The sequence below is a fragment of the Coregonus lavaretus genome (genome assembly GCF_964263955.1).
Source record: "Coregonus lavaretus genome assembly, chromosome: 1".
Lineage (NCBI taxonomy): Eukaryota > Metazoa > Chordata > Actinopteri > Salmoniformes > Salmonidae > Coregonus > Coregonus lavaretus.
In genome coordinates, this window is record NC_139988.1 from 49,974,716 (window position 1) to 50,001,959 (window position 27,244).

Sequence of the window (27,244 nt, forward strand, 5' to 3'; positions counted from 1 at the left end):
GTGCTGCTGGTGTTCACTCATGTCCTTTGAGAATATTAGGATGTCATCCAAATACACGAAGACGCTGTAGTTGAGGAGGTCCTGGAGCACGTAATTGACCAACGCCTGGAACACCGCAGGCGCGTTGGCTAGACCAAACGGCATGACTTGGTACTCCTAATGCCGACTGGGTGTGTTAAAAGCCGTCTTCCACTTGTCCCCCTCCCAGCTTGGTGAAGACCCGGGCTCCCTGCAACGACTCGAATGGCGTCGTCATCAGGGGGAGTGGATAGCGGTTCTTAACCGTGATGTCGTTGAGCGCCCTGTAATCAATGCACGGCCGCTGCCCACCGTCCTTTTTCCCCACGAAGAAGAAGCCCACTCCCAAGGGTGAGGTAGAGGGACAGATGTGACCCTAGACGAGTGCCTCGTCGATATAATCCCTCATGGCCAGTGTCTCCGGCCGGGACAAGGAAAACAATCGCCCTAGTGTGGGCATGGTGCCCGGCAGGAGATCGATAGCACAGTCGTATGGCCTGTGAGGAGGTAGGCCCTTGGCACGCCTCTTACTAAACACCTCCCCAGATCCCAATACTCCCGGGGAACGCCTGCCAGGTCTGGGCCGGTAACGGAGTCTGTAGCCGCCGTCCTCCCGGTGGCAACCGCCGCTAGGACGGTAGGCGGTTCGGAGTGCGGGACCTGGGGAAGAGGTGAGGACTGGTAGGTGGTCTGGGACGGTGGTTTGGGCTGATGAGTGGTCGGTGGAGACCAGAACAGGACAGGAGCGGAGCCTCCCTCCTGCATGAGCCGCCCCTTGGACCAGTCTATCCGGGGTTTGTGGGAGACCAGCCAGGAGTGCCCGAGGATGAGGGGACACTCCGGAGAGTCCACAATGAAAAACTGGATATCCTCCCATAGCCCACCCACCACCCGGACACGCATGGGGATAGTGCGCCGGATGATGAAGCCCGACCCCAACGGCCGGCCGTCCAGGCCCATGACCGGAACCGGTTCGGAGAGGGAGAGTAACGGAAAGCTCCACCATTGGGCCAGCCCTGCGTCCATCAGGTTTCCCGCGGCCCCAGAATCCACCAGTGCATGCGCCCACTGAAACCTGAAGGGGTAAAAAGTCTGGGAGTCTCTGGAGTTGGGGTTTCGGTTCCGGCTCGCTAGCACCCCTCCCGATGCTAGCGAGCCCTCCCGTGAGTCGCAGTGGTGACCTGCCTGGCCGCAGAACAGGCAACGTCCCTGGCACAGACGCCTCTGCCTCTCCATCCTGGACAAGCGCGCCGCCACAGCTGCATAATCTCCTCCTGAGGCATCTCCTCCCTGAATCGGAGGAAAGCCTCCGGATTAATAGGGGAACGTGGAGGCGCGCCTTGCGGCGTCATCCCTCTCTCATGCGCCCTCTCACAACGCTGATTGTCTACCCGCACCGAGACGTCCATGAGGCTGTCCAGTCGCTCAGGCAGCTCCCTGAACGAGAGTTCGTCCTTCATCCCCTCCGATAGCCCCTGAAACGTAAAGGACGACCAGGGCAGTCTCCTCCCATCCTGCCTCTCGAGCCCGGGTCCGGAACTCCACGGAGTAGTCCGGCACCGAACGGTCACCCTGCCGACAGGCTGTGAGCCACCTCCCGGCCTCGTGCCCCGACACCACCTGGGAGGTGTCGAACACCTTGCGTGGCTCCCGGGTTAATTGGTAGGTGTTGTAGCATGTTGGAGTTTGGCTCTCCCACTCCGCGGTAGCCCAGGAAAGGGCCCGACCCGTCAACAGAGTGATGATGTAGGCCACCCGGCCCTTCTCCATCGGGAAGGAGGAGGGTTGTAGGCTGAATACCAGGGAATACTGGGTGAGGAATTCCCTGCAGCTCTCTGGACGTCCGTCATACCTCTCTGGAGGTGGTAGGCGGGGTTCCCGCGATGTCGCAGGCAAGACTGGAGACGCCGCTGCCCCGTCTTCCGCTCCGCCGGCTGCCGGGGCTGGTCGGGTGTCCACCCGGCTCTGCACGCGGATCATCAGCTGGCAGAGATTCTCGATGATCTGCTGCAGGCTGCAGTCGTATTGGTTCAGCATAGCTCCCTGTGTTGCCAATGCGCTCTGATACTGTGCTGCCTCCGCTGGATCCATATTGTCTCAGTTTTCTGTAAGGGTTGGTGTGACGTGTGACCCAGGTGCGGTGCAGGATATACAGTAGGCAGTAGGCTGAGATTGTGAAAGAAGGATATTTACTGGTGGTCCCGAAGCCAAAATACAAAATAACGGACTTATCACGATAAAAGAAAGGTGGAGCAAATAAGTCTCCAAAAACCGGCTGACAGCCAAAATACAAAATACTACCTAGGACTGAAACAAATAACGAAACAGGGAGAACACTTCTCAAGTACCTGTACATAGGTCTCCGATCAGACACTGAGTAGTACTGCTGGACATAGAGAAACTAACAGAGAAAACTGAGCAAGGGAACACAGGGAAGTGAGGGCATAAATACGCAGGTGAACAGGTAGACACAGGTGACACCAATAGGATACTGATTAGTAGAGACAGTGAGTGAGGAGGTGCCTAAGGTTGTCGCAGGATGACACCTAGTGGGTCGCTCCAGAACTTCGACCCCCTCCTGTAACAAAAATGAATAGGCATGTTGTTGAAGTGCTGTTATTGATGTGTTGTTGAAATGTAAAGTGCTCCTGCCAGCCTGTAGCGTGTCAGAAATGCTTCACAAGGTATTTCTTAAATGGCAGGCTATAGCCGTGAAATGATAATAATATAGCCTAAATAACACATTTTCGTTCCTTCCTTGGCTTCCTTGCTTGCTCCTGACTGATTTAGAGTTAGTATGTTGTTTAATAGCCAGTTGAAATGTTGAACGTCAATTAATTTACTTCCCAAGCAAAGTCCATTTTTTGTCTCCTCGGCTATAGAAGGTTGTAGCGCAGCCTCTGAATTCCATAAAACCAAACCAAAGATATCCCATATGCATCGGAGTCACGTCTTTTCCCAGAATTCTACAGCTTGTTTCTAGCCCTAGTTTTAACTTAACACACCAAGCCCTTCACTCACTGACACATATATTTAAGGAGTGAATGGTGACTGAAGGAATTGTCTGAGAAAATGTATGGATAGTGTGGTGTCGAGAAAACGTTGCTAATTATGCTGTGAAAACAAGGAAATCCGCTGACGCTGTACTTTGATTATAAAGGTTTAATTATATCAAAGGGTTCCAGCATCAATTTACAGATATCTGCAGAATATCTGGAGAACAACGACCCAATCTGTAATATGTTGTTCTGTCCTCCTTTGTTTTAACCGTGGTGTTTATATCCTATGCCCTATGTAACATAATATGGGTGTTTTCCCATACAGACCAATCCCAGGACTCCACCTAACAGACTTCCTCTGCTTTAGGGTGCCCCTATAGAACTACTCCCCAGATGCTCCCTTAAGCTGAGTCAACATCCTCTAAAACCATTTGAAACCATTAGCAAAGTCATAAATTCCTCAGATACCGCAATAGTAGACTAGAATTTCGTCTGTCAAACAGATAGGCCTACCTCTTATTTCTTGAATTGGAAGAAATAAACTCCAACACAAAGCCTTCTTGTTGTTAGTAGCCTAAAGTCAAATTAAAATGAAGACTGTTTAAATGAATTAGGACTTCTAGAATTAGCCTACTTTCAGCACCCATGCGCTGTCCATCTCCGCTGCTGAATATGGCTTATTGTGAGGTCAATAACTCTGATAAATAGCTTCAATATGGGCAACGAAACATATTGTTTTTATTCAAATCAATTACAGCAGTAGCAAGCTTAGCTCCAGTCCTCCTTCTCATCTTCGCGCTGTGCCTCTTAAACTGAACAGGACATCAGTAGGCCTAGTCCGCGAACACAGATATTAAATTTTTGGGCCAGGGCTCATGATTGGCATAGCGTATCCATTGCAGTGTGTAATGCAGTGTAGCCTAGTTTTATATACACCATCCCAGCAGCGCAAAAACTCGGGAAGGAAGTGCATTTTCTTAGAAATATAACTTTGCCCTGTGTTTCTCATGCTCTTCGTATAGCCTAGGCCTTTAGCCTATAGTATAGGCTATGGATCATTTGATTGGGACCACACTAGGCACACTTGATATTGCGCACCCAGTAAATAATCAGGGATGAGGGGCAGCATATAATAAGATCAAACACTGAGCAATATGACATTTGTTGCATCCTAAGATGCTGGGTTCTTTTACTGAAGACTCTGAAGCGTACTTATAATAACCAGAACTGATTTATTTCATGTTCTCCTCAACACATTCCAATCAACTACTCTCTACAGTGTCTTCAGCCCAACTCTCCTATACATCATTGAACTTTTACCGCCCTTGCATCTCGTAATCCAATCACTTCAATGCAAGAACGGAAACCCCATTGTCATTTCTTAATTCAAATAACTCAACTTCTGCATACAAATCCCATTGGCTATCTGCAACCATTTTAAATCTAAACTCATTAACACATAATACATTTCTCAATACACCACAACATTCACGGCTCTATTTATTTAAGGCGGCACTAGTGTCAAACACCCGTTAGTTTGCAATTTCGACCTGTTAAAGCCAGCGCTCTGCTATTTTCAAACTGTTGCGTAAAGATGGGTAATTTACCTGTCTTATATCAGCTTGCTTGCGCTCAGATGGGAGGGGTGGAAATATTTTAGGTGTGTCCTTAAAAACATGATACAAAGTGCTAATTTTAGTCAGCGCTGGTAGGCATATTTAAGACCAACCAAAAGCACGGTTGAGTATGGCACAAATTTTGACAGCGGAATCACAGCATATCCAGCGTGACGCACATTGCGCATGGAACAACAGTAATGTGCTTTTGGTGCCTGTATACTTCGTATTTAGAAACATACACATTATTATTTATTTGATTAAAAACCAAGCATATCCTACCCTCCTCTCAATGAAGGCTGTATTCTTTTTGTCCTGCCCAATGCAATCAAGTAGGCTAGTCAAAACTGTCGATAAACGGTTTGGCTTGTGAGACTGCTTGGAAATAAATCTTAATCACCAAAGCTTTATTAAAATATCAAATTTGAGAGGAGCAAAACAGTGAGCTGACATTCCATTTTTATCTATGTATTGTAGGCAGGCCTACATTATTTTAGCCATGCTTTGGAGGTGCGTATAACCCCCTCCATGGTGTAGGCTACATGTGTCCATGCCCATCATGAAACGAGACATGAGAACCTCTGTGAATACTGGTAAACCTCATATTTAGAAGTTATTTTCCTGTAACAATTACTGTAACAATTACTTGTTTCCCATTTCCCATTTTTAAAACCCAAATCCCTCCATAGGCTACCCTTACCCTAGGCCTACTATAATGAAGGCTGGTTGTCTTTTTAATCCTGGCGATTTTATGATATCATTACATTTGTGACAGACCACCTTGATTCGGTCTTATGTAGCAAAATTTGAAATTGTGTTTTTTTCATTGGATAAAAGCAGAGACACAGAGCTACAAAATGGTATATCATACACTGCATTTAAGGGAACAATGGGAAAGTAATTCTGCTTTGAAAGTTGATAAATTTGTAATCTCACTTTTGAGAAAATGGCCTTCGAATGTTTTGGTACCTAGTGAAGAGCTCTTCTTTGTCTACACCCATTCAGCATCGTTAACACCCTCTTAAGCTTTAGCCCCACCCATCTCGTTTCGCTCTTGGAGCGTTCAGAGCGCACACTTGACGCTCTGGTGGATGAGTAGGGTTGATCCGAGCGTTCTGACCTCACAATAGCAGACAAGCACCCAAGCTAACTGGCTAACATTGGCTAGCTTGCTATTTACTTTCAGACACAAAATTGGGATTATGGTTCATTTTTTACCTCTGGATAACATGAAAACAGCCTAACCAGCTTTGCTGGCAACAATTTAACTATGCTTTTTTGACAACGTTTACTGACACCGGCCATATTCAATGGGTGTTGTGCGTTCGTAAATTCATCAGTTATTCTGCGCTCTGGCATACTCAGACTGAATTTACGAATGCACCCAAAATGGTTACTTCCATAGTAATAATAGTATTTTGTTAAGATATGTAGCTAGCTAGCTACAGTGCCTTGCAAAAGTATTCATCCCCCTTGGCGTTTTTCCTATTTTGTTGCATTACAACCTGTAATTTAAATGGATATTTATTTGGATTTCATGTAATGGACATACACAAAATAAACCAAATTGGTGAAGTGAAATGAGAAAAATTACTTGTTTTTAAAAAAATCTAAAAAATAAATAACGGAAAAGTGGTGCGTGCATATGTATTCACCCCCTTTGCAATGAAGCCCCTAAATAAGATCTGGTGCAACCAATTACCTTCAGAAGTCACATAATTAGTTAAATAAAGTCCACCAGTGTGCAATCTAAATATCACATGATCTGTCACATGATCTCAGTATATATACACCTGTTCTGAAAGGCTCCAGAGTCTGCAACACCGCTAAGCAAGAGGCACCACTAAGCAAGCGGCACCGTGAAGACCAAGGAGCTCTCCAAACAGGTCTGGGACAAAGTTGTGGAGAAGTACAGATCAGGGTTGGGTTATAAAAAAATATCACAAACTTTGAACATCCCACGGAGCACCATTTAAATCCATTATTAAAAAATTGAAAGAATACTGCACCACAACAAACCTGCCAAGAGAGGGCCGCCCACCAAAACTCACGGACCAGGCAAGGAGGGCATTATTCAGAGAGGCAACAAAGAGACCAAAGATAACTCTGAAGGAGCTGCAAAGCTCCACAGCGGAGATTGGAGTATCTGTCCATAGGACCACCTTAAGCCGTACACTCCACAGAGCTGGGCTTTACAGAAGAGTGGCCAGAAAAAAGCCATTGCTTAAAGAAAAAAATAAGCAAACACGTTTGGTGTTCGCCAAAAGGCATGTGGGAGACTCCCCAAACATATGGAAGAAGGTACTCTGGTCAGATAAGACTAAAATTTAGCTTTTTGGCCATCAAGGAAAACGCTATGTCTGGCGCAAACCCAATACCTCTCATCACCCCGAGAACACCATCCCCACAGTGAAGTATGGTGGTGGCAGCATCATGCTGTGGGGATGCTTTTCATCGGCAGGGACTGGGAAACTGGTCAAAATTGAAGGAGTGATGGATGGCGCTAAATACAGGGAAATTCTTGAGGGAAACCTGTTTCAGTCTTCCAGAGATTTGAGACTGGGATGGAGGTTCACCTTCCAGCAGGACAATGACCCTAAGCATACTGCTAAAGCAACACTCAAGTGATTTAAGGGGAAACATTTAAATGTCTTGGAATGGCCTAGTCAAAGCCCAGACCTCAATCCAATTGAGAATCTGTGGTATGACTTAAAGATTGCTATACACCAGCGGAACCTATCCAACTTGAAGAATGAGCAAACATCCCAGTGGCTAGATGTGCCAAGCTTATAGAGACATATCCCAAGAGACTTGCAGCTGTAATTGCTGCAAAAGGTGGCTCTACAAAGTATTGACTTTGGGAGGGGGGGGGGGGTTGTTACAGGAGAGGATTCACAGTCTGGACTAATAATTATCTTAACAGTGTCACCTGTGTCTACCTGTTCACCTGTGTATTTATGCCTTCACTTCCCTGTGTTCCCTTGCTCTGTTTTCTCTGCTAGTTTCTCGATGCCAAACAGTACTAAACAGTGTCTGATCGCGAGACGTATGTACAGGTACTTGAGAAGTGTTCTCCCTGTTTTATTGTTGTTTTCAGTCGTAGTTAGTATTTCATATGTTTGCTGTCAGCCTGTTTTTGGAGATCAATTTGCTCCTCCTTTATTTTATTGTGACAAGACTGTTATTTTGTATCCTGGTTTTGGGACCACCAGTAAAGATCCTTGTTTCACCATCTCTGCCTAGTGCCTACTGTCTATCCTGCACCGCACCTGGGTCACACCTCACACCAACCCTTACAGGGGGTGAATAGTTATGCACACTCAGGTTTTCTGATTTTTGGTCTTATTTAGTTTGTTTCACCCAAAAACACATTTTGCATCTTCAAAGTGGTAGGCATGTTGTGTAAATCAAATGATACAAACCCCCCAAAAAATCAATTTTAATTCCAGGTTGTAAGGCAACAAAATAGGAAAAATGCCAAGGGAGGTGAATACTTTTGCAAGCCACTGTAGGTAAACAATGAACCTAGCTAGGTAAACAACGTGTAAGATCATACACATCACGCAACATTAGCTAGCGAGCCAGCCAGCTAACGTTAGCTAGTTAAACAACGAACCATAGTGCCAACTCATGACGTTACTACCCTGCATGAATCTGCTGGTAGCTAACCAACCAGGTTCAATGTTAGCTAGCTAACATTAGGCTCTAACTAGCCAAGCAAACGGCTCTGAGATAGAAATAATAACATCATCCACGCAATGTTAGCTAGCGAGCCAGCCAGCTAACGTTAGCTAGCTAGCTAACAGTACACTTTAACTTGAAATGAAACCACTTTCTGTCAAAATTAGAAACGTGTAATATCTGAAAATGTAGCTAGCTAGACTATCTTACCCGTATACATCATGAATGATGGACCCATCTCCCTGTCACAGATGCCATGGTTGCCCTTCGTTTGAAGATGCAATCCGGAGACAGGTGTTTTCTCCATCTCTTTACCTATCATACTCTAATTCCATTGATTTCAAAACTCGATCCTCCAGAAAGTGGAGAGCAACACTAAAGCAGCTCCACTACACAATACATTTTTTTTAAAGCAGCGTTAGACAGGATTACCTACACATACTGACCAGCTCAAATAGACAGAAGCCTTCTATATGGCAGACCAATCCGAACTCCTCTCTCGGCATGTCCAGCCCACTCATTATCTCAGCCAATCATGGCTAGTGGGAAGGTTGCTGTCTTTTTCTGTGGCTTAACCAACTAGGCTCATAATTTAACCATGTTATTAGTATTTACAGATGGCATACAAGTTTGTTATTAAGGTACATGAAAGTTCACATGTTCCAGAAGGCATTTCTGCCAAAAAAGTCATTTAGAATTTTTTTTTAAGTTTACCTTCAAATGGCTCTCCTGTGAAGTAGTGTCACGCGACATACGCCTAGTTTCCTGAAACCAGTCACATTTTACATGTATTTATTGTTGTTGAAAAAAACTAACAAATTGCTTGTTTTTCATTAAATGTTATTAAAACCAAACTTATTATAATGATTCACGCTGTCCTAGTTAATGAGAACGTCCGCCATAATGAAATTTACAGGAGGCCTAGCCCCTATATCAGTGCGAATGCTATGTATATATTTTCCACATTGAAGCCATGCAATTATTTAGAACAATGTTGACTGCAAACTGGTTCAAGTTAACATATTTAGCAAAGATGGGATGGGTCAACATTTTGTTATTTCGTTTCTGTAAGCTGTTTAACAAACTATAATGGACTAACATTGGAATTGGAGTTGATTCCAAGGCAATACATAAAAGACCATAAATACACAATTTGAAGCAACCACATATTTAGCCATGGAGCACGTTCTGATTGGCCAGTGAGGGGCCAAGCCTTGACACACCCGCAACTGGTTTATTCATCAAAACCCAGCCCCCCCAAACCTATATCACTACCACCAGAGCTTAGATTTACCATTGCATTAGGTTTGTTAATCGATTACAAATTACATGACCCTCCCCTGGACTAAATAAACAAATATTAAACCCTCCCCCTGACTGAAATTGAAAAAGCATGACCCTCCCCCATTTTCCTCCTTGTAACAAGTGTGTATATTTCGACCACTCCCTAAACTCCAAGGTTCTCTGATAAAACTAGTCCGTGCCAATAGACATCCCTGTGTTTTGAGAGAAATGTATTTTTTTATTTTTTTAATATATATATTTTTTTGGAATTTTCAGTTTTACAAACAGACAGATAATGTCAGCAAACAATACATTGAGAATACCCCCCACCCCTCAACAGAAGACAGCACAACAAAAACAGAAAGAAAACAACACAACAATGCTCTTTAAGGAATGGGCAACTTGCTTCATTGATATTTTACATACTGTATAAGGATTATTCTCCGCATTAAAAATAATTACAGTGGATCAGGGTGGGTTGCAGGTTGTATGTTGTGTTGCCCATCCTCACGCAAAAGATACGCTAAAAAGGGCTGCCATCAGTGGCGGTCAGTGCCGTTTATTATGAGGGAAGCCAATTTTTTTCATTTCTATTACAGCATGTTGGATGACTGTCATTCATATTCCATTCACCCAGTTCAATGTAACATCGATAGGTTTAGGCTACTACATGATACTCGAATTTTCCCTATACCCATCATGAGGTTGCTACAACCTAGCCTATGAATTAAAGTTTACAATGTAGGTGCACACAGGTCGAGAGAAATTTGATATGACAAGACAGTGACACATGGACAGACAGTGACACATTCAATACCGCCTTGCACACTCTTGCCTGCATCTAGCTTATCTAGGGTGTAATCATTAGTCCAATAGTTGCAAACGAGAGTTTCTATTGGACAAATTCAGGTATTTCTATCCCCGTTTCGTTTGCTTCCGTTTAAGAAACATTTTTCAACAGAATCGGCTAATGAATACACCCCTGATCACGCATGCAATTCACTGAGGAGGATGGTCCCCCCCTTCCTCCTCTGAGGAGCCTCCACTGGCTGCCATATCTTAACAAATGTATTAGATCTGCCAGAGATATCTTGGTGAATCTTTTCTATATGTAGCAAACTGGTGACTTCTGCTAACCAGGTTTTAAAAACAGGTACAGTCTCCTTAAAATGTATATTTTTGCAATAACCATGCCATATTGTACAGTCTTCTGTTCCCAGTGGGTTAAAGTCGTTAGGTGCTGTGACCTGCCTAAAACAGCAGCGTCCAGGGCTCATATCAGGTTACAGCTGTACAGTCGTGGTCAAAAGTTTTGAGAATGACACAAGTATTGGTCTTCACAAAGTTTGCTGCTTCAGTGTTATGAAATATTTTTGTCAGATGTTACTATGGTATACTGAAGTATAATTACAAGCATTCCATAAGTGTCAAAGGCTTTTATTGACAATTACATTAAGTTTATGCAAAGAGTCAATATTTGCAGTGTTGACCCTTCTTTTTCAAGACCTCTGCAATCCGCCCTGGCATGCTGTCAATTAACTTCTGGGCCACATCCTGACTGATGGCAGCCCATTCTTGCATAATCAATGCTTGGAGTTTGTCAGAATTTGTGGGTTTTTGTTTGTCCACCCGCCTCTTGAGGATCGACCACAAGTTCTCAATGGGATTAAGGTCTGGGGAGTTTCCTGGCCATGGACCCAAAATGTCGATGTTTTGTTCCCCGAGCCACTTAGTTATCACTTTTGCCTTATGGCAAGGTGCTCCATCATGCTGGAAAAGGCATTGTTCGTCACCAAACTGTTCTTGGATGGTTGGGAAAAGTTGCTCTCGGAGGATGTGTTGGTACCATTCTTTATTCATGGCTGTGTTCTTAGGCAAAATTGTGAGTGAGCCCACTCCCTTGGCTGAGAAGCAACCTCACACATGAATGGTCTCAGGATGCTTTACTGTTGGCATGACACAAGACTGATGGTAGCGCTCACCTTGTCTTCTCCGGACAAGGTGTTTTACGGATGCCCCAAACAATCGGAAAGGGGATTCATCAGAGAAAATGACTTTACCCCAGTCCTCAGCAGTCCAATCGCTGTACCTTTTGCAGAATATCAGTCTGTCCCTGATATTTTTCCTGGAGAGAAGTGGCTTCTTTGCTGCCCTTCTTGACACCAGGCCATCCTCCAAAAGTCTTCGCCTCACTGTGCGTGCAGATGCACTTACACCTGCCTGCTGCCATTCCTGAGCAAGCTCTGCACTGGTGGTGCCCCGATCCCGCAGCTGAATCAACTTTATGACACGGTCCTGGCGCTTGCTGGACTTTCTTGGGCGCCCTGACGCCTTCTTCACAACAATTGAACCTCTCTCCTTGAAGTTCTTGATGATCTGATAAATGGTTGATTTAGGTGCAATCTTACTATCAGCAATATCCTTGCCTGTGAAGCCCTTTTTGTGCAAAGCAATGATGACGGCACGTGTTTCCTTGCAGGTAACCATGGTTAACAGAGGAAGAACAATGATTTCAAGCACCACCCTCCTTTTAAAGCTTCCAGTCTGTTATTCTAACTCAATCAGCATGACAGAGTGATCTCCAGCCTTGTCCTCGTCAATACTCTTACCTGTGTTAACGAGAGAATCACTGACATGATGGCAGCTGGTCCTTTTGTGGCAGGGCTGAAATGCAGTGGAAATGTTTTTGGGGGATTAAGTTAATTTTCATGGCAAAGAGGGACTTAGCAATTAATTGCAATTCATCGGATCACTCTTCATGACATTCTGGAGTATATGCAAATTGACATCATCAAAACTGAGGCAGCAGACTTTGTGAAAATTAGTATTTGTGTCATTCTCAAAACTTTTGACCACGACTGTAAACTTCAGAGAAACACTTAAAAATATCCTGCCAGAATGTTTGCAGTTTGGGGCATGACCAGAAGAGGTGACCTAGGGTACCCTCGGCAGACTTGCACTTAGGGCATATCGGAGAGACTGAGGGGTAAAACAAGTGTAATTTGGTACAGGAATAGTGTAGTCTGTGAATCACTTTGTATTTAATAAGTTGGTGTCAGGAGTTTATCGAGCACAAGTGAATATCTCGAAGGCAATCAGCCCAACTGTCATCAGTAATCGCCATACCAAGGTCTTCCTCCCATGTCTCCTTCAAATGTTGTGTGGATACAGAGTAATATGCTGTAAAGTGATCTACAAATCTGGAGCGCAAACTCTTGGAGGCAGGGGCGAGGTTCATGAAAATATACAGTTCGCGGGCTGGTGTAATTGCCTCAAAATGTCACGCCCTGGCTCTGGGGACTCTTAAATGTTGAGCCAGGGTGTGTAGTGTCTATGTTTTGTTTTCTATGTGTTTCTTTCTAGATCGTTTAATTCTATGTTGGCCAGGGTGGTTCCCAATCAGAGACAGCTGTGGCTTGTTGTCTCTGATTGGGAACCATACTTAGGCAGCCTGTTGGCACTTGTTAATTGTGGGATCTTGTTCCAGTTATGGTATGTTGGTGTATTTACCTAGGACTTCACGTATCGTTTTGTTGTTTTGTGTTTGGTAATAAGTACTCATTAAAAGATGTACGCATATCACGCTGCGCCTTGGTCCGCTTCTTACGACGATCGTGACACAAAATTTGGTTTCTTTAAGCGAATGTAATTTCTTATCTGAAGATATCGGAATAAATTAGATGCGGGGAGTTCTTACACTTCCCTCAACTGTGCGAATGTGGCAAAAGTATTATTGATGTAAAGGTCTGCAATAGTAATGCCCTTTGTCTTCCAGAATAGAAAAGTATTGGCATGAATTCACTTTTATCCCAGTTTATGGTATACCCAGAGAGGTATATTTATTGTAATTAGTGAGAACTGAAGCCATTGGGCACGCACATAGTATTTCAACCCAAGAGACAAAACTCTCGCCCAAACCAAACTCATTTATTGCTGTCAGAATGTACAATGAGGGAAAAACGTATTTGATCCCCTGCTGATTTTGTACGTTTGCCCACTGACAAAGAAATGATCAGTCTATAATTTTAATGGTAGGTTTATTTGAACAGTGAGAGACAGAATAACAACAAAAAAATCCGGAAAAACGCACGTCAAAAATTTTATAAATTGATTTGCATTTTAATGAGGGAAATAAGTGTTTGACCCCTCTGCAAAACATGACTTAGTACTTGGTGGAAAAACCATTTTTGGCAGTCACAGAGGTCAGATGTTTCTTGTAGTTGGCCACCCGGTTTGCCCACATCTCAGGAGGGATTTTGTCCCACTCCTCTTTGCAAATCTTCTCCAAGTCATTAAAGTTCTGAGGCTGACGTTTGGCAACTCGAAACTTCAGCTCCCTCTATGGGATTAAGGTCTGGAGACTGGCTAGGCCACTCCAGGACCTTAATGTGCTTCTTCTTGAGCCACTCCTTTGTTGCCTTGGCCGTGTGTTTTGGGTCATTGGCATGCTGGAATACCCATCCACGACCCATTTTCAATGCCCTGGCTGAGGGAAGGAGGTTCTCACCCAAGATTTGACTGTACATGGCCCCGTCCATCGTCCCTTTGATGCGGTGAAGTTGTCCTGTCCCCTTAGCAGAAAAACACCCCCAAAGCATAATGTTTCCACCTCCATGTTTGACGGTGGGGATGGTGTTCTTGGGGTCATAGGCAGCATTCCTCCTCCTCCAAACACGGTGAGTTGAGTTGATGCCAAAAAGCTCAATTTTGGTCTCATCTGACCACAACACTTTCACCCAGTTCTCCTCTGAATCATTCAGATGTTCATTGGCAAACTTCAGACGGGCATGTATACGTGCTTTCTTGAGCAGGGGGACCTTGCGGGCGCTGCAGGATTTCAGTCCTTCACGGCGTAGTGTGTTACTAATTGTTTTCTTGGTGACTATGGTCCCAGCTGCCTTGAGATCATTGACAAGATCCTCCCGTGTAGTTCTGGGCTGATTCCTCACCGTTCTCATGATCATTGCAACTCCAAGAGGTGAGATCTTGCGTGGAGCCCCAGGCCGAGGGAGATTGACAGTTATTTTGTGTTTCTTCCATTTGCGAATAATCACACCAACTGTTGTCACCTTCTCACCAAGCTGCTTGGCAATGGTCTTGTAGCCCATTCCAGCCTTGTGTAGGTCTACAATCTTGTCCCTGACATCCTTGGAGAGCTCTTTGGTCTTGGTCATGGTGGAGAGTTTGGAATCTGATTGATTGATTGCTTCTGTGGACAGGTGTCTTTTATACAGGTAATAAAATGAGATTAGGAGCACTCCCTTTAAAAGTGTGCTCCTAATCTCAGCTGTTACCTGTATAAAAGACACCTGGGAGCCAGAAATCTTTCTGATTGAGAGGGGGTCAAATACTTATTTCCCTCATTAAAATGCAAATCAATTTATAACATTTTTGACCTGCGTCTTTCTGGATTTTGTTGTTGTTATTCTGTCTCTCACTGTTCAAATAAACCTACCATTAAAATTATAGACTGATCATTAATTTGTCAGTGGGCAAACGTACAAAATCAGCAGGGGATCAAATACGTTTTTCCCTCACTGTAGTTCCATTCCACTTGGTCAAATGCTTTTTGAGCGTCAAGTGCAAGAATGGCAACTTTATCATCTTTGTCATGTTTGGAATACCTGTTTGGAAAATGAGAATCTGGCAGTTTGGTCATGATGAATTATAGTCGAAATGCATTTATTTAGTCTGTTTGCAAATAATGTAGTAAACACCTTAAGGTCGCATCCGAGGAGGGCAATAGGACGATATGAAGATGGATCTGTTTCATCTTTATCTTTCTTTAATATTAGGGAGATATTGACTGAATGTAAAGACTCCGGGAGTCTTTGTGAAACATGCATTAATTTATTTTTGGTTCGTAGTAACAGCTCCTGTACTAGATGTAATTGTATGAATAGCTCTATTGGCCTGTATACCTCTCAGCTTGCGCGCCATGAGTTTATCCGGCTTGTCACCCAACACGAAGTGTTTTTGTTTAATCTTGAATAACATTGTGTTTACTTAATTAGAGAGAATAGTATTGTATTCATATTTGAGTTTTATTATGTCATTCAACTTGGAAGATAAGGGCGCTTCCATATAATCTCTCTCAAGCACCGGGAGCTGTGCCTCGATTTCAAATAATCTTCTCTGCCTAACTTTTTTTATGGTAGCCTCATGATATTATATGCCCATCATAACAGCCTTAAATGCCTATCACAAAGTGGAGTAGGATACATAAGCAGTATCATTCTGGGACATATAGTCCGTAATTAAATTGGCTGTTTGTTGGTGAAATTGTTAATCATTGATTAATGTTAGATTAAATCGCCAGCTTTAAATCGAGGCTTTGTTCTGCCGAAATCCATTTGTAATGAAACGGGACTGTGATCGGAAATTATAATATTATGGTACTTGGTAAAGGTGACGTTAGATGTCAATTTAGAGCCTGTTAAAAAGTAGTCAATTCTTGTGTATGATTTATGCACATGTGAGAAGAAAGAATAATCCTTATCGGTAGGGTGTTGTAATCTCCAAACATCGACAAGGTTCATTGTTCCAATTAAATTATTCAAGACAGTAGTGGAATTCAGTGAAGTGGTGAGGCGAGCAGGAAGCCTATCCATATAAGGATCCAAAATACAGTTAATATCTCTGCCTGTAATTAAATGTGTGGTTGATGAATCTGTTAAGAGACTGAAAACATTCCGAAAGATCCCTGGGTCATCGAAATTCGGTGCATAAAGATTAAAAAATTTCAATCTCCATTGTTCCATATGCTTTATGTGAGTTTCTTGTAAAAACATGTCTCCAGATAAAGATTTCAAATGTGAAAAAACTTTGCCTCTTTTCAAATTCGTTTTCAAACCTCATACATTCCACGAAAGAAGGGTAATGTCGCCACATCATGGCGAAGGGGTAGAGTTAACAGTAGCCATAAGAAATTATTATTTGGTCCTCAAATACATTACAATTGTAGCAGTAGGGCTGGCGCAACACGTAAAGGACAAATGAAAAACAAAAAAAAACATTCCCCACCTCCCTTCCCCAAACGAAGTGGGCTATAAGTTCCCCCATAAACACTGTGGAACTGTTGGACACTACAAGGAGACATAGGCTAGAAAACCAATTTATAATGAAACGAAATTAGCATACTTTCAGGTGGTCCGACTGGGCCCCCTCACCCTTATGTCTATAACAACTGCTCTTATAAAATAACTGAATTGAGCCAAAACATTGTAGTCAATATGTCCCTATTGAAACAGGGAAACATGTCTGGTGCAGTCTTACACACCTGCTACTCGGGACTGCCCTACCGGTCCTAGGCGTCGGTGGCTATAGTAGTAATCCTGTCAATGAAAGACTCAAAGACTCGGCATCCTGTGGTTTTTCCAACACCTTCTCTACTGTGGTTTCAGACCCCTTCCCATTTTCTACATTTTGTTGCATTACAGCCTTATTCTAAAATTGATTAAATTATATTTTTCCTCATCAATCTACACACAATACCCCATAATGACAAAGTGAAAACCGGTTTTTAGACATCTTTGCCAATTAATTAAAAATAAAAACAGAAATACATTATTTACATAAGTATTCAGACCCTTTGCTATGAGACTCCATTGATCATCCTTGAGATGTTTTTACAACTTGATTGGAGTCCACCTGTGGTAAATGCAATTGACATGACATGACTTGGAAAGGCACACCCCTGTCTATAAAGGTCCCACAGTTGACAGTGCATGTCAGAGCAAAAACCAAGCCATGAGGTCGAAGGAATTGTTGGTAGAGCTCCGAGACAGGATTGTGTTGCGGCACAGATCTGGGGAAGGGCACAAAAAAATATCTGCAGCATTGAAGATCCCCAAGGACACAGTGGCCTCTATCATTCTTAAATGGAAGAAGTTTGGAACCACCAAGACTCTTCCTAGAGCTGGCCACCCGGCCAAACTGAGCAATCGGGGGAAAAGGGCCTTGGTCAGGGAGGTGACCAAGAAACCTGATGGTCACTCTGACAGAGCTCCAGAGTTCCTCTGTGGAGATGGGAGAACCTTCCAGAAGGACAACTATCTCTGCAGAACTCCACCAATCAGGCCTTTATGGTAAAGTGGCCAGACGGAAGCCACTCCTCAGTAAAAGGCACATGACAGCCCGCTTGGAGTTTGCCAAAATGCACCTAAAGACTCTCAGACCATGAGAAACAAGATTATCTGGTCTGATGAAACCAATATTGAACTCTTTGGCCTGAATGCCAAGCGTCACTCCTGGAGGAAACCTGGCACCATCCCTACGGTGAAGCATGGTGGTGGCAGCATCATGCCGTGGGGATGTTTTTCAGCGGCAGGGATTGGGAGACTAGTCAGGATCGAGGCAAAGATGAACGGAGCAAAGTACAGCGATATCCTTGATGAAAACCTGCTCCAGAGCGCTCAGGACCTCAGACTGGGGCGACGTGTTCACCTTCCAACAGGACAACGACCATAAGCATACAGTCAAGACAACACAGGAGTGGCTTCGGGACAAGTCTCTGAATGTCCTTGAGTGGCCCAGCCAGAGCCCGGACTTGAACCCGATCGAACATCTCTGGAGAGAGCTGAAAATAGCTGTGCAGCAATGCTCCCTATCCAACCTGACAGAGCTTGAGAGGATCTGCAGAGAGGGATGGGAGAAACTCCCCAAATACACTGGAATTAAAGGGTAACTTCACCCATTACCAACACTGTCATTACCATCACAAAATAGCGACTTTCTGTAGAACCTTTGCTCAATACTGCTTATCACTTAATATTTCACTGTCTTTGTAGCAATCAATCATATTTTAAACATACATTTCTACCCAGTTATTTTTAACAACTAATGCATTTTACTATTACCCTAGTCATTGCCGCCACACAGTCATTACCAACACAATCATAGCATATTTGTTAAGAACAAATATATTTACACATTAGATATCACACTCCTGTCTTCTACAGGTGTAAAGCACTTACTTGTTCTCAATAACTACTTAAAAATTAGACATACATAACAATTTTAACAGGTAATTGCATTTTTCAACAAGTAATTGCTTATTTTTGCAATAAGGAATTAAAATAATTATTTCTAAATGTGGTATTACCAAATCCTATAGACAGATAAACCAAATAATCCCAAATCCTATTGTGTTTGTGATTCAGTTTTAAACTAAAATTGAATGTTTTATGATGTGATGGTAATGACACCTGCAGAAGGTGTATTGGGGAAAAGGGAGTCAATTACATATATTATTGAATAAAATGGTCACAGCCAATAGCACATTTAAGGTTCCTGATAAAAATAGAAAAATATTTATGTTGATAGAAGTATTTTTCAAAAAACATATTTTTCCCCAAAATAAGACATGCCAAAAGTGCACGTAGTTGTAAAATCACCCTGAAATAGCCAGAACCAGAGCTGTACCTACCATGTGTTCCCACTTCTGCCATTGTTAAACCCTATTTACCCCAGTAAATTCAGGCGTCTAATCCTCCCTGGCATCACCCACCAGTGAGGATGTGTTACAACAGCCTAGGCTACTGCCATACCACACTAACACAGGTATAACCCCAGGGAAGGCATGACCTATGGAGTGTATGATTTGTATTAACACAGCTGTGGGGTGGTCTATAGTTACATACATACATACATACAGTATGTTGCACAATATCTATATTCTGTGAGACATTGAGGTTTTGTTTGAGGTATATGTTCAGCTCTGTGCAGAGTGGAGATGGGTGGGTGTCACAGCAGGGTGGGTGTTGGGTGTGAATCTGAGATGAGGTCAGTATTACCCCTTGCAACTCCCACTTTCTCTGCAGGCTGTCCTTCTGTTTGACCTGGTTCTTTGCTGATCATTATCATTATTATCCAGGCTATAAAGTGTGCTATCACCCACAGGGGGCATTACAACACACCAACCGACATGCTGCATCTCTTTCTCTCTTTCACCCTCTCTTTCTCTCTTTCACCCTCTCTTCTCTCTCACTCTCTCGCCTATCTTTCTTTCTCTCAGTAATTAACAGTACTCTGACTCTCTCTCCTATCTTTCTTTATCTCAGTAATTAACTGTACTGTCTCTGTGTCCTCTAGGCTGTGAGCTGTATGCATTCTGTGGGGCTCTATTTGGGATCTGCTCTATGATCACTCTGATGGTGATAGCAGTGGACCGCTACTTTGTGATCACACGTCCGCTGGCCTCCATCGGGGTGCTGTCCAAGAAACGAGCCCTACTCATCCTCATGGCTGCCTGGGTCTACTCATTGGGATGGAGCCTGCCACCTTTCTTCGGCTGGAGTAAGTCCATGGACACACACACACACAGAAAGAGAGAGAGAGAGCATATTCCTGGGTCATGAGCCAAGCTTGGGATGAGGTTATATGATGCCAGGGCTGTATACACTGTATGGAAGAGTCATGATTGTGTCAGTATATGTGTAAAGGATGTCATGATGCTTGCTTAGCGAGTACCACTTCCTCCCGATTTGGCCCATTCCTGGCGCGAACTCGGGACCTCTGCCTTGCTAGCACACATGACCGCCCTCCTGAAGTGTCTTACCAGTCGGCGGCACGCAAAAAGCTAGCTGTTCGCTGGTGCAAGTGGAGACACTTCAGGCTGAGGAGTAAGTTTCAAACATCCCCATGTGCTACATTCTCCCCTCAAACTTACTCAACAGCGACCCCAGCGTTGAGCTGAGCGCAACTGTAGATCCAGGTCACGGCACCACTGTAAAAGACGTCACACTGCTTGCTTAGCGAGTACCACCTCCTCCGGATTCGGCCCATACCTGGCGCGAACTCAGGACATCTGCCTTGCTAGCACACGTGCCCGCCCTCCTGAAGCGTCTTACCAGTCAGCACCACGTGAAAAGCTAGCTTTTCGCTGGCGCAAGTGGGAACATTACACGCTGAGGAGTACGTTTCACACATCCCCATGTGCTACATATGCATGTGTTAGAAAGAGATAAAAAGACAGCAAGAGAGAGAGAAAGACAACAATAGAGAGAAAGACAGCAAGAGAGAGAAAGATAGCAAGAGAGAGAGAAATACAGCAAGAGAGAGAGAAAAACAGCAAGAGAGAGAGAAAGACAGCAAGAGAGAGAGAAAGACAACAAGAGAGAGAGAAAGACAGCAAGAGCGAGAGAGAAAGACAGCAAGAGAGAGAGAAAGACAGCAAGAGAGAGAGAAAGACAGCAAGAGAGAGAGAAAGACAGCAAGAGAGAGAAAAAGACAGCAAGAGAGAGAAAGACAGCAAGAGAGAGAAAAAGACAGCAAGAGAGAGAAAAAGACAGCATGAGAGAGAGAAAGACAGCAAGAGAGAGAGAAAGACAGCAAGAGAGAGAGAAAGACAACAAGAGAGAGTGAAAGACAGCAAGAAAGCGTGAAAGACAACAAGAGAGTGAAAGATAGCAAGAGAGTGAAAGACAGCAAGAGAGAGAGAAAGACAGCAAGAGAGAGAAAAAGACAGCAAGAGAGAGAAAGACAGCAAGAGAGAGTGCTCCCCCTGGCTCTGTGTTCTCTCTTTGAACTCCAGTCTGCGGTAGCTTAGTTTAAGCATGAGGATTTTGGCATTGGATCAGGTATGCTGAGCTGACAGAGATCTCTCAGTGAGAAGAAAGAGAATGAAACTAGTGGGCGAACAGGCTGGAATGGGCCCCTCATAAGCCTCACATTGGCCTGGCCTTACAATATACTGTAGTCAGAATGACTCACACCCCATGACTGTGCGAATCTCTGGCATATAACAAATGTATCCAGCAGCTCCAAATTGACTTAACACTATTCTGTCTAGCACGCTAATGGGTGACATGCTGGAAAGGGCCTTAAGGGCGACACGCTAACTCAGACAATGTGGAGGGTGGAGGGGGTTTGGGGAGAGAGGTAGCAGGTCATGGACTGCCTACCCCCTGCAGCCTGGGGGTCTATGTGCAGACATGCCACCCCAGACATTGTTCCGCAGTACGCGTGTCCTCTCTGACCACACAAAGGGCGTCTGTCTCCTTAAACCCATCTGACGGCCCCATCTCTGCCCCATCGCCGCTGATTATCACGTCATTCCATGCCATCAGGGGAAATAACATCAATAACATAAAAGCTAAACAAAACTGCACCATTATACACTTTGAGGCTTTGATTGTCCAGAGCGTTTAGATCATCAGAAGTGCTCCCTTGATCCAAGCTTTGATGTTCCTGCGTCTTCCTATTGATGTGAGTGTCCTTAACTTTCCCTGGCACTCTGAACGTTTTACCATAGCAGGGCTTCAATGGATGAGGCATGAAGGACAACTTGTTGACGACTTTGAAGTGGTGTTGAAGAAGAAAGGTTTTGACAGTGCCGTATCCCTCCACTTATCTTCTGTCCTTTTCCCCCTTTCCTTTTCTGACTTTCTATGTCCCGCCTCTCTTTTCCTCCTTTCTCTACCCCTTTCGCTCTCCTTCCTCTCCCTCCCCCCTTCTCCCTTCTCCCTTACCCCCCTCTCCTCCCAGGCGCCTATGTTCCAGAGGGCCTGTTGACCTCCTGTACATGGGACTATGTGACCTTCACCCCATCAGTGCGTGCCTACACCATGCTGCTCTTCACCTTTGTCTTCTTCATCCCCCTCATCGTCATCATGTACTGCTACTTCTTCATCTTCAGAGCCATACGTACAACTAACAGGTAAGTGGATTGGATACCAGAGAGCTGCTCTAGACATATCACTGAAGGTGTGTCCAATTAAATTACATGTAAAAGTGTGTGGTAAGTTACTGGAAATTGGATTCTCTGAAGCACATTTCACATTTCACATTTATTTTTCTGTGTGTGTCATAGGGCTGTAACCAAGATCAACTGCACTGGGAGCACCAGAGACTCAATTAAGAGTTTCCGTCGGTTGAAGAATGAGTGGAAGATGGCTAAGATTGCTCTTATAGTCATCCTCCTCTATGTAATCTCTTGGTCCCCATATTCCGTTGTGGCCCTGACCGCATTTGCAGGGTGAGTGCTTTGATATATACTGTATTGTAACAAAATGGTGCCTGTCTTAGTGGAACTCTAGTAGGCTCTTTGGTGTCAGTGTTGCCAACTCCTCAGTAAGGAAAGTAGCTATTGGCTGTCCTAAAAGTCGCTAAATGACGTCATCTCCTAATTTGCATAATTGGCCATGTGCATGTCATTGTGATGGACGCTGTAGGAGAGAGGAATAACGTCGTGGGAGAGCCAAAAGGTGAGTAAAAAACACACTAAATATGTTTAGAACTACAAATGAACTTTTTTCTGCCGATTCTTTAAAAAAAAAAAATTTACATTTACATCCCGCCCTGAATGTAAGCCAGGGCGGGATCAGCCAGCGGCGGCTTCCCACATGCGCGATTCATTTGCAGTCTGGACGTGGAGGGGTGAACATCTCCTGCTCTGACTGCTGCACGAGGACTGGGCTGCCTGTGAGTGCTTTGGGACAGGGGTGGGGCCTACGGCAGCACCCGCTGCTCGTTGAGAAGAGTAAGAACGATACGTGCTTTCACGTCAGAGTCTCCAATAACACCAGAAAAAGTCGCTAGATTTGTCACTAGTCGCTTTTTTGAAAACGTGTCGCTAGAGGGGTCTGAATACTCGCTAAACATAGCTACAAAGTCGCTAAGTTGACAACACTGTTTGGTATCACATGCACTTATATCAATCATATTGACACTACCGAACTGGCAGTGTACAAGCTTGATGTTTCTTGCCAGAATTTTTTAAAACCTTTATTTAACTAGGCAAGTCAGTTAAGAACAAATTCTTATTTATAATGACGGCCTACCAAAAGGCAAAAGGCCTCCTGCGGGGACGGGGGCTGGGATAAAAATGTTAAATGTAGGACAAAACACACATCACGACAAGACAGAAACACCACAACACTACATAAAGAGAGACTTAAAACAACAACACAGCATGGCGGCAAAACACATGACAACACAGCATGGTAGCAACACAACATGACAACAACACGGTAGCAACATAACATGGCAGCAGTACAACATTATAGTAGCACAAAACATGGTAGAACCATTATTGGGCACAGACAACAGCACAAAGGGCAAGAAGGTAGAGACAACAATACATCATGCGAAGCAGCCACAAGTGTCAGTAAGCGTGTCCATGATTGAGTCTTTGAATGAAGAGATAAAACCGTCCAGTTTGAGTGTTTTTTGCAGCTCGTTCCAGTCGCTAGCTGCAGTCTAATAGGCTGCCGCCGCCACATTGCCCCCACCTAAGGGGTCAGTCGTCCCCGACAACCCCGAAATCCAACACTAAGTCCTGAAACCTGGAGGTCTTCAGCGGCAGCGTTGTGATTGCCGTGGGGGAGTCCCATTCTGACCTTGCCCCTCAGGTGAGGAAACCGCTGCATTGTCCTATGGTCCAGGGCTGTGAGGAGTAACCACCATCTCACCTTCTCTTTCCACTTCACAAGGTGTATGAGGTTGGTAAGGCGCCAGCCGATCTTGATGGAGGACCACAACTCGTCCATGAGTCCGAAGCTGCCTGCAGTACATCACGTCAGAAAGTCACTCCGGAACCATGCATGGGCCTTCCCAGTGACTCATTCGTTTTCGGGCTAAGACCACGCTTGCGCCAGGGGCTATATACCCACACTTCTTGGCCAGTCTGGAAAGGCTGACCTCGACAGAGGGTGTTATATACCTTCTGCTTTACCCCTGCTTCTGTCAAGCGATGCCGTTAAAAGTCGTGGGCTGTGTCCAGGAACCTCGTGCTCTGAAGGTCTTCCAAAGGACTAATCCACTGGAGTGCGTAGTTTTCTGCCAAACATCAGCACTGCTGTGGTGCATCCAGTGAACTCCTGCAATGCTGAACGATAGGCCCACAAGACCAATGGCAGTCGGTCCCAGTCCTTCTGGTCGTTGAAGGTGAGAGTGGCCAGCTGTATCGCCAAAGTCCGTATCGCCAACACTGTAGCTTCCAAATTTCTCCCCTAATCGCTGTGGAGTTGTTCCGGTGCTCCAAACTGGCAGAACATCTCCTCCACCAGCATGTTGGCTGTGGTTGTGGTGCGCTGGTCGGGGACCGCGTAGGCCTCTGGCCACTTGGTAAAATAGTCGATCGCCACAAGTACGTATCGATTGCCTTCCTCTGTCACGGGAAAAGGACACAGGATGTCCACACCAACCCTCCCCATGGGGGCCCCCACCTGATATTGCTGCAACGGGGCATGGGTGCGTCCGGTTGGTCCTTTGTGGGCAGTACAGGTGTCACAGGCATGCACATACTGTTCCGTGTCTTGGCGGCAGCCAGCCCAGTAGAGTTTCCTTTGGAGGAGTTGGAGGGTCTTTGTGTACCCGAAGTGGCCAGCCCACACTGACCTATGGACAGCTCTGAGGGCATGGCCACACATGGAACGAGGCACCAGCCGCTGCCACACCACAGAGTTGTGTGTTGGTTCCCTCCATCTTCGAAACAACACCCCATTGTGAATGGCAAGGTTGTCCCACTGTGAGTAGTAGGCCTTGGTTTCGGGGCACAGCGGTGAGACTCTGTTCCAGGTCTCCAACCAGCCCCAAACAGTTGCCAACACCGGGTCACCTTCCTGCTCCCTCTTCAGGTCTTGGTCATTCCAGCTCTCCAATGGTGCTGAGCTCCTGTCTGCTGCTTGACGACCAGCCCGGTGCTATATCTGGTAGTCAGACTCCTGTAACTCTTCTATCCAGCGAGCCACCTGGCCCTATGGTTCTCGGAAGCTGAGGTGCAAGGTGAGTGAGGCATGGTCAGTATGGAGGAGGAACTGGGTCCTGTAGAGGTAGGGTCGGAAATGATGGTACTTTGACCACAGCCAACAACCTTCGCAGGGTGACACAGTAGTTGCGCTCAGCACGGTTGAGGCTTTGACTCCTCCAGCGAAAGAATGGCCCCAATGCCCACATTGCTGGCATCTGTGTCCACAATGAATGGGTGCTGGGGGTTGGGGTATGCCAGGACTGGAGCCTTGATAAGGGCCTGACGCAGTTCAGCGAATACTGCCATGCAGTCATTATCCCAGTCGAACCGCTGATCCTTGTTTGTAAGGCGGTGTAGAGGGCTGGCTACTGTTGCAAAGTACTTGATGAACCTCTGGTAGTAAGAAGCTAGGCCAACGAAGCTTGTCAACTCAGAGAGATCCTTGTGGTTCGGCCAGTGCTGAACCGCCACCACCTTGGCTGGATCAGATGCAACTCCATCTGCCCCGATGACATGGGCTACGAACTTGACCCCCCTTTGCAGTAGGTGACACTTCTTGGGGTGGAGCATGAGTCCTACGTGCCGGATGGAAAGTAGAACCTCACTCAGATTTGCCAGAGATCCATACGGCATGCACAAGGAGGTCGTCCAGGTAGACCACACACTTGTCTTTGGCCTAACTTCAGGGGCAAGCTCCACTAGCCAAAGCAGTTTGTATTATTTTTCTATGCAAACACTACAATGCTGCAGCGACATATTCAAACCTTGACCATTCAGGTACTTCATATATTGTATAATTCTGCTTTACAGCCTAACAGCCTTCTCTCCCTGTCTTCTCCATATCACCTGTAGGTATGCAGATTTTCTGACCCCCTACATGAACTCAGTTCCTGCTGTGATCGCCAAGGCTTCAGCCATTCACAACCCCATCATCTATGCCATCACCCACCCCAAGTACAGGTACCGTAGTCTTGCTGTCACAACAATTAAACATGAAACCTATTGGTTTCTGTTGTTTCTATTGTTGCATTATGAGTCAAATCTTCTTACGCAACCTAACCCCATTTTGGAATTCCGTTGAGCAACAAAGTCAAAGAGCTATTATTTTGTTGTTTTTTATTACACTAATGTGATACTACCCCAGTGAACCATTCCATTCCATCCCATAAGAATCGATCAAATCTGAGAGACAGGAAGGATATAGCCTCTGTTAGCTAGCGATCAGACTAAACTCTCCACTCTACAATCACTCATAAACCTGGATGTTAACTCAACTGGACATCATTATAATCTTCTCACCACACAGGAAGGATTCTAAGAATGAATATATAGTGGACCTAGATTGTTTACCGCTGTGTACTTTTTGGTTTTTAGTAATTTATCACTGCTCAAGGTAAATTATTGCTTGCATGTTGGATGTACAAATAGTTTAAAAAAAATATTTCATCTTTATTTACTAGGCAAGTCAATTAAGAACAAATTCTTATATACAATGACTGCCTACCAAGAGGCAAAAGGCCTTCTGCAGGGACAGGGGCTGGGATAAAAATACAAAAAGTAGAACAAAACACACATCATGACAAGAGCAACACCAGAACACTACATAAAGAGAGACCTAAGACAACAGCACAGCATGGCAGCAACCCATGACAACACAGCATGTTAACAACACAACATGACAACAACACGGTAGCAACACAACATGGCAGCAGCACAACATGGTAGCAGCACAAACATGGTACAAACATTGTTAGGCACAGACAAGAGCACAAATGGCAAAAAGGTAGAGACAACAATACATCACGTGAAGCAGCCACAAGTGTCAGTAAGAGCATCTTTGAATGTAGAGATGGAGATAAAACTGTCCAGTTTGAGTGTTTTTTGCAGCTCGTTCCAGTCGCTAGCTGCAGCGAACTGAAAAGGGGAGCGACCGAGGGATGTGTGTGCTTTGGGGA

The 27,244-nt window shown here is 44.8% G+C and overlaps 1 protein-coding gene across 1 annotated transcript in view; it reads left to right on the forward strand.

The window, feature by feature from the left end:
- Positions 1-27,244, forward strand: part of LOC311130371 (melanopsin-A-like) — a gene marked incomplete at both ends in the record, with an annotated part of 88,653 nt that overhangs the window by 32,133 nt on the left and 29,276 nt on the right. Inside the window, 4 exons of the mRNA XM_084163095.1 lie at positions 19,691-19,894; positions 22,085-22,256; positions 22,410-22,574; positions 26,142-26,249. Coding sequence (XP_084019221.1) covers positions 19,691-19,894; positions 22,085-22,256; positions 22,410-22,574; positions 26,142-26,249 — 649 coding nt within the window. The remainder of the gene's footprint in view (positions 1-19,690; positions 19,895-22,084; positions 22,257-22,409; positions 22,575-26,141; positions 26,250-27,244) is intronic.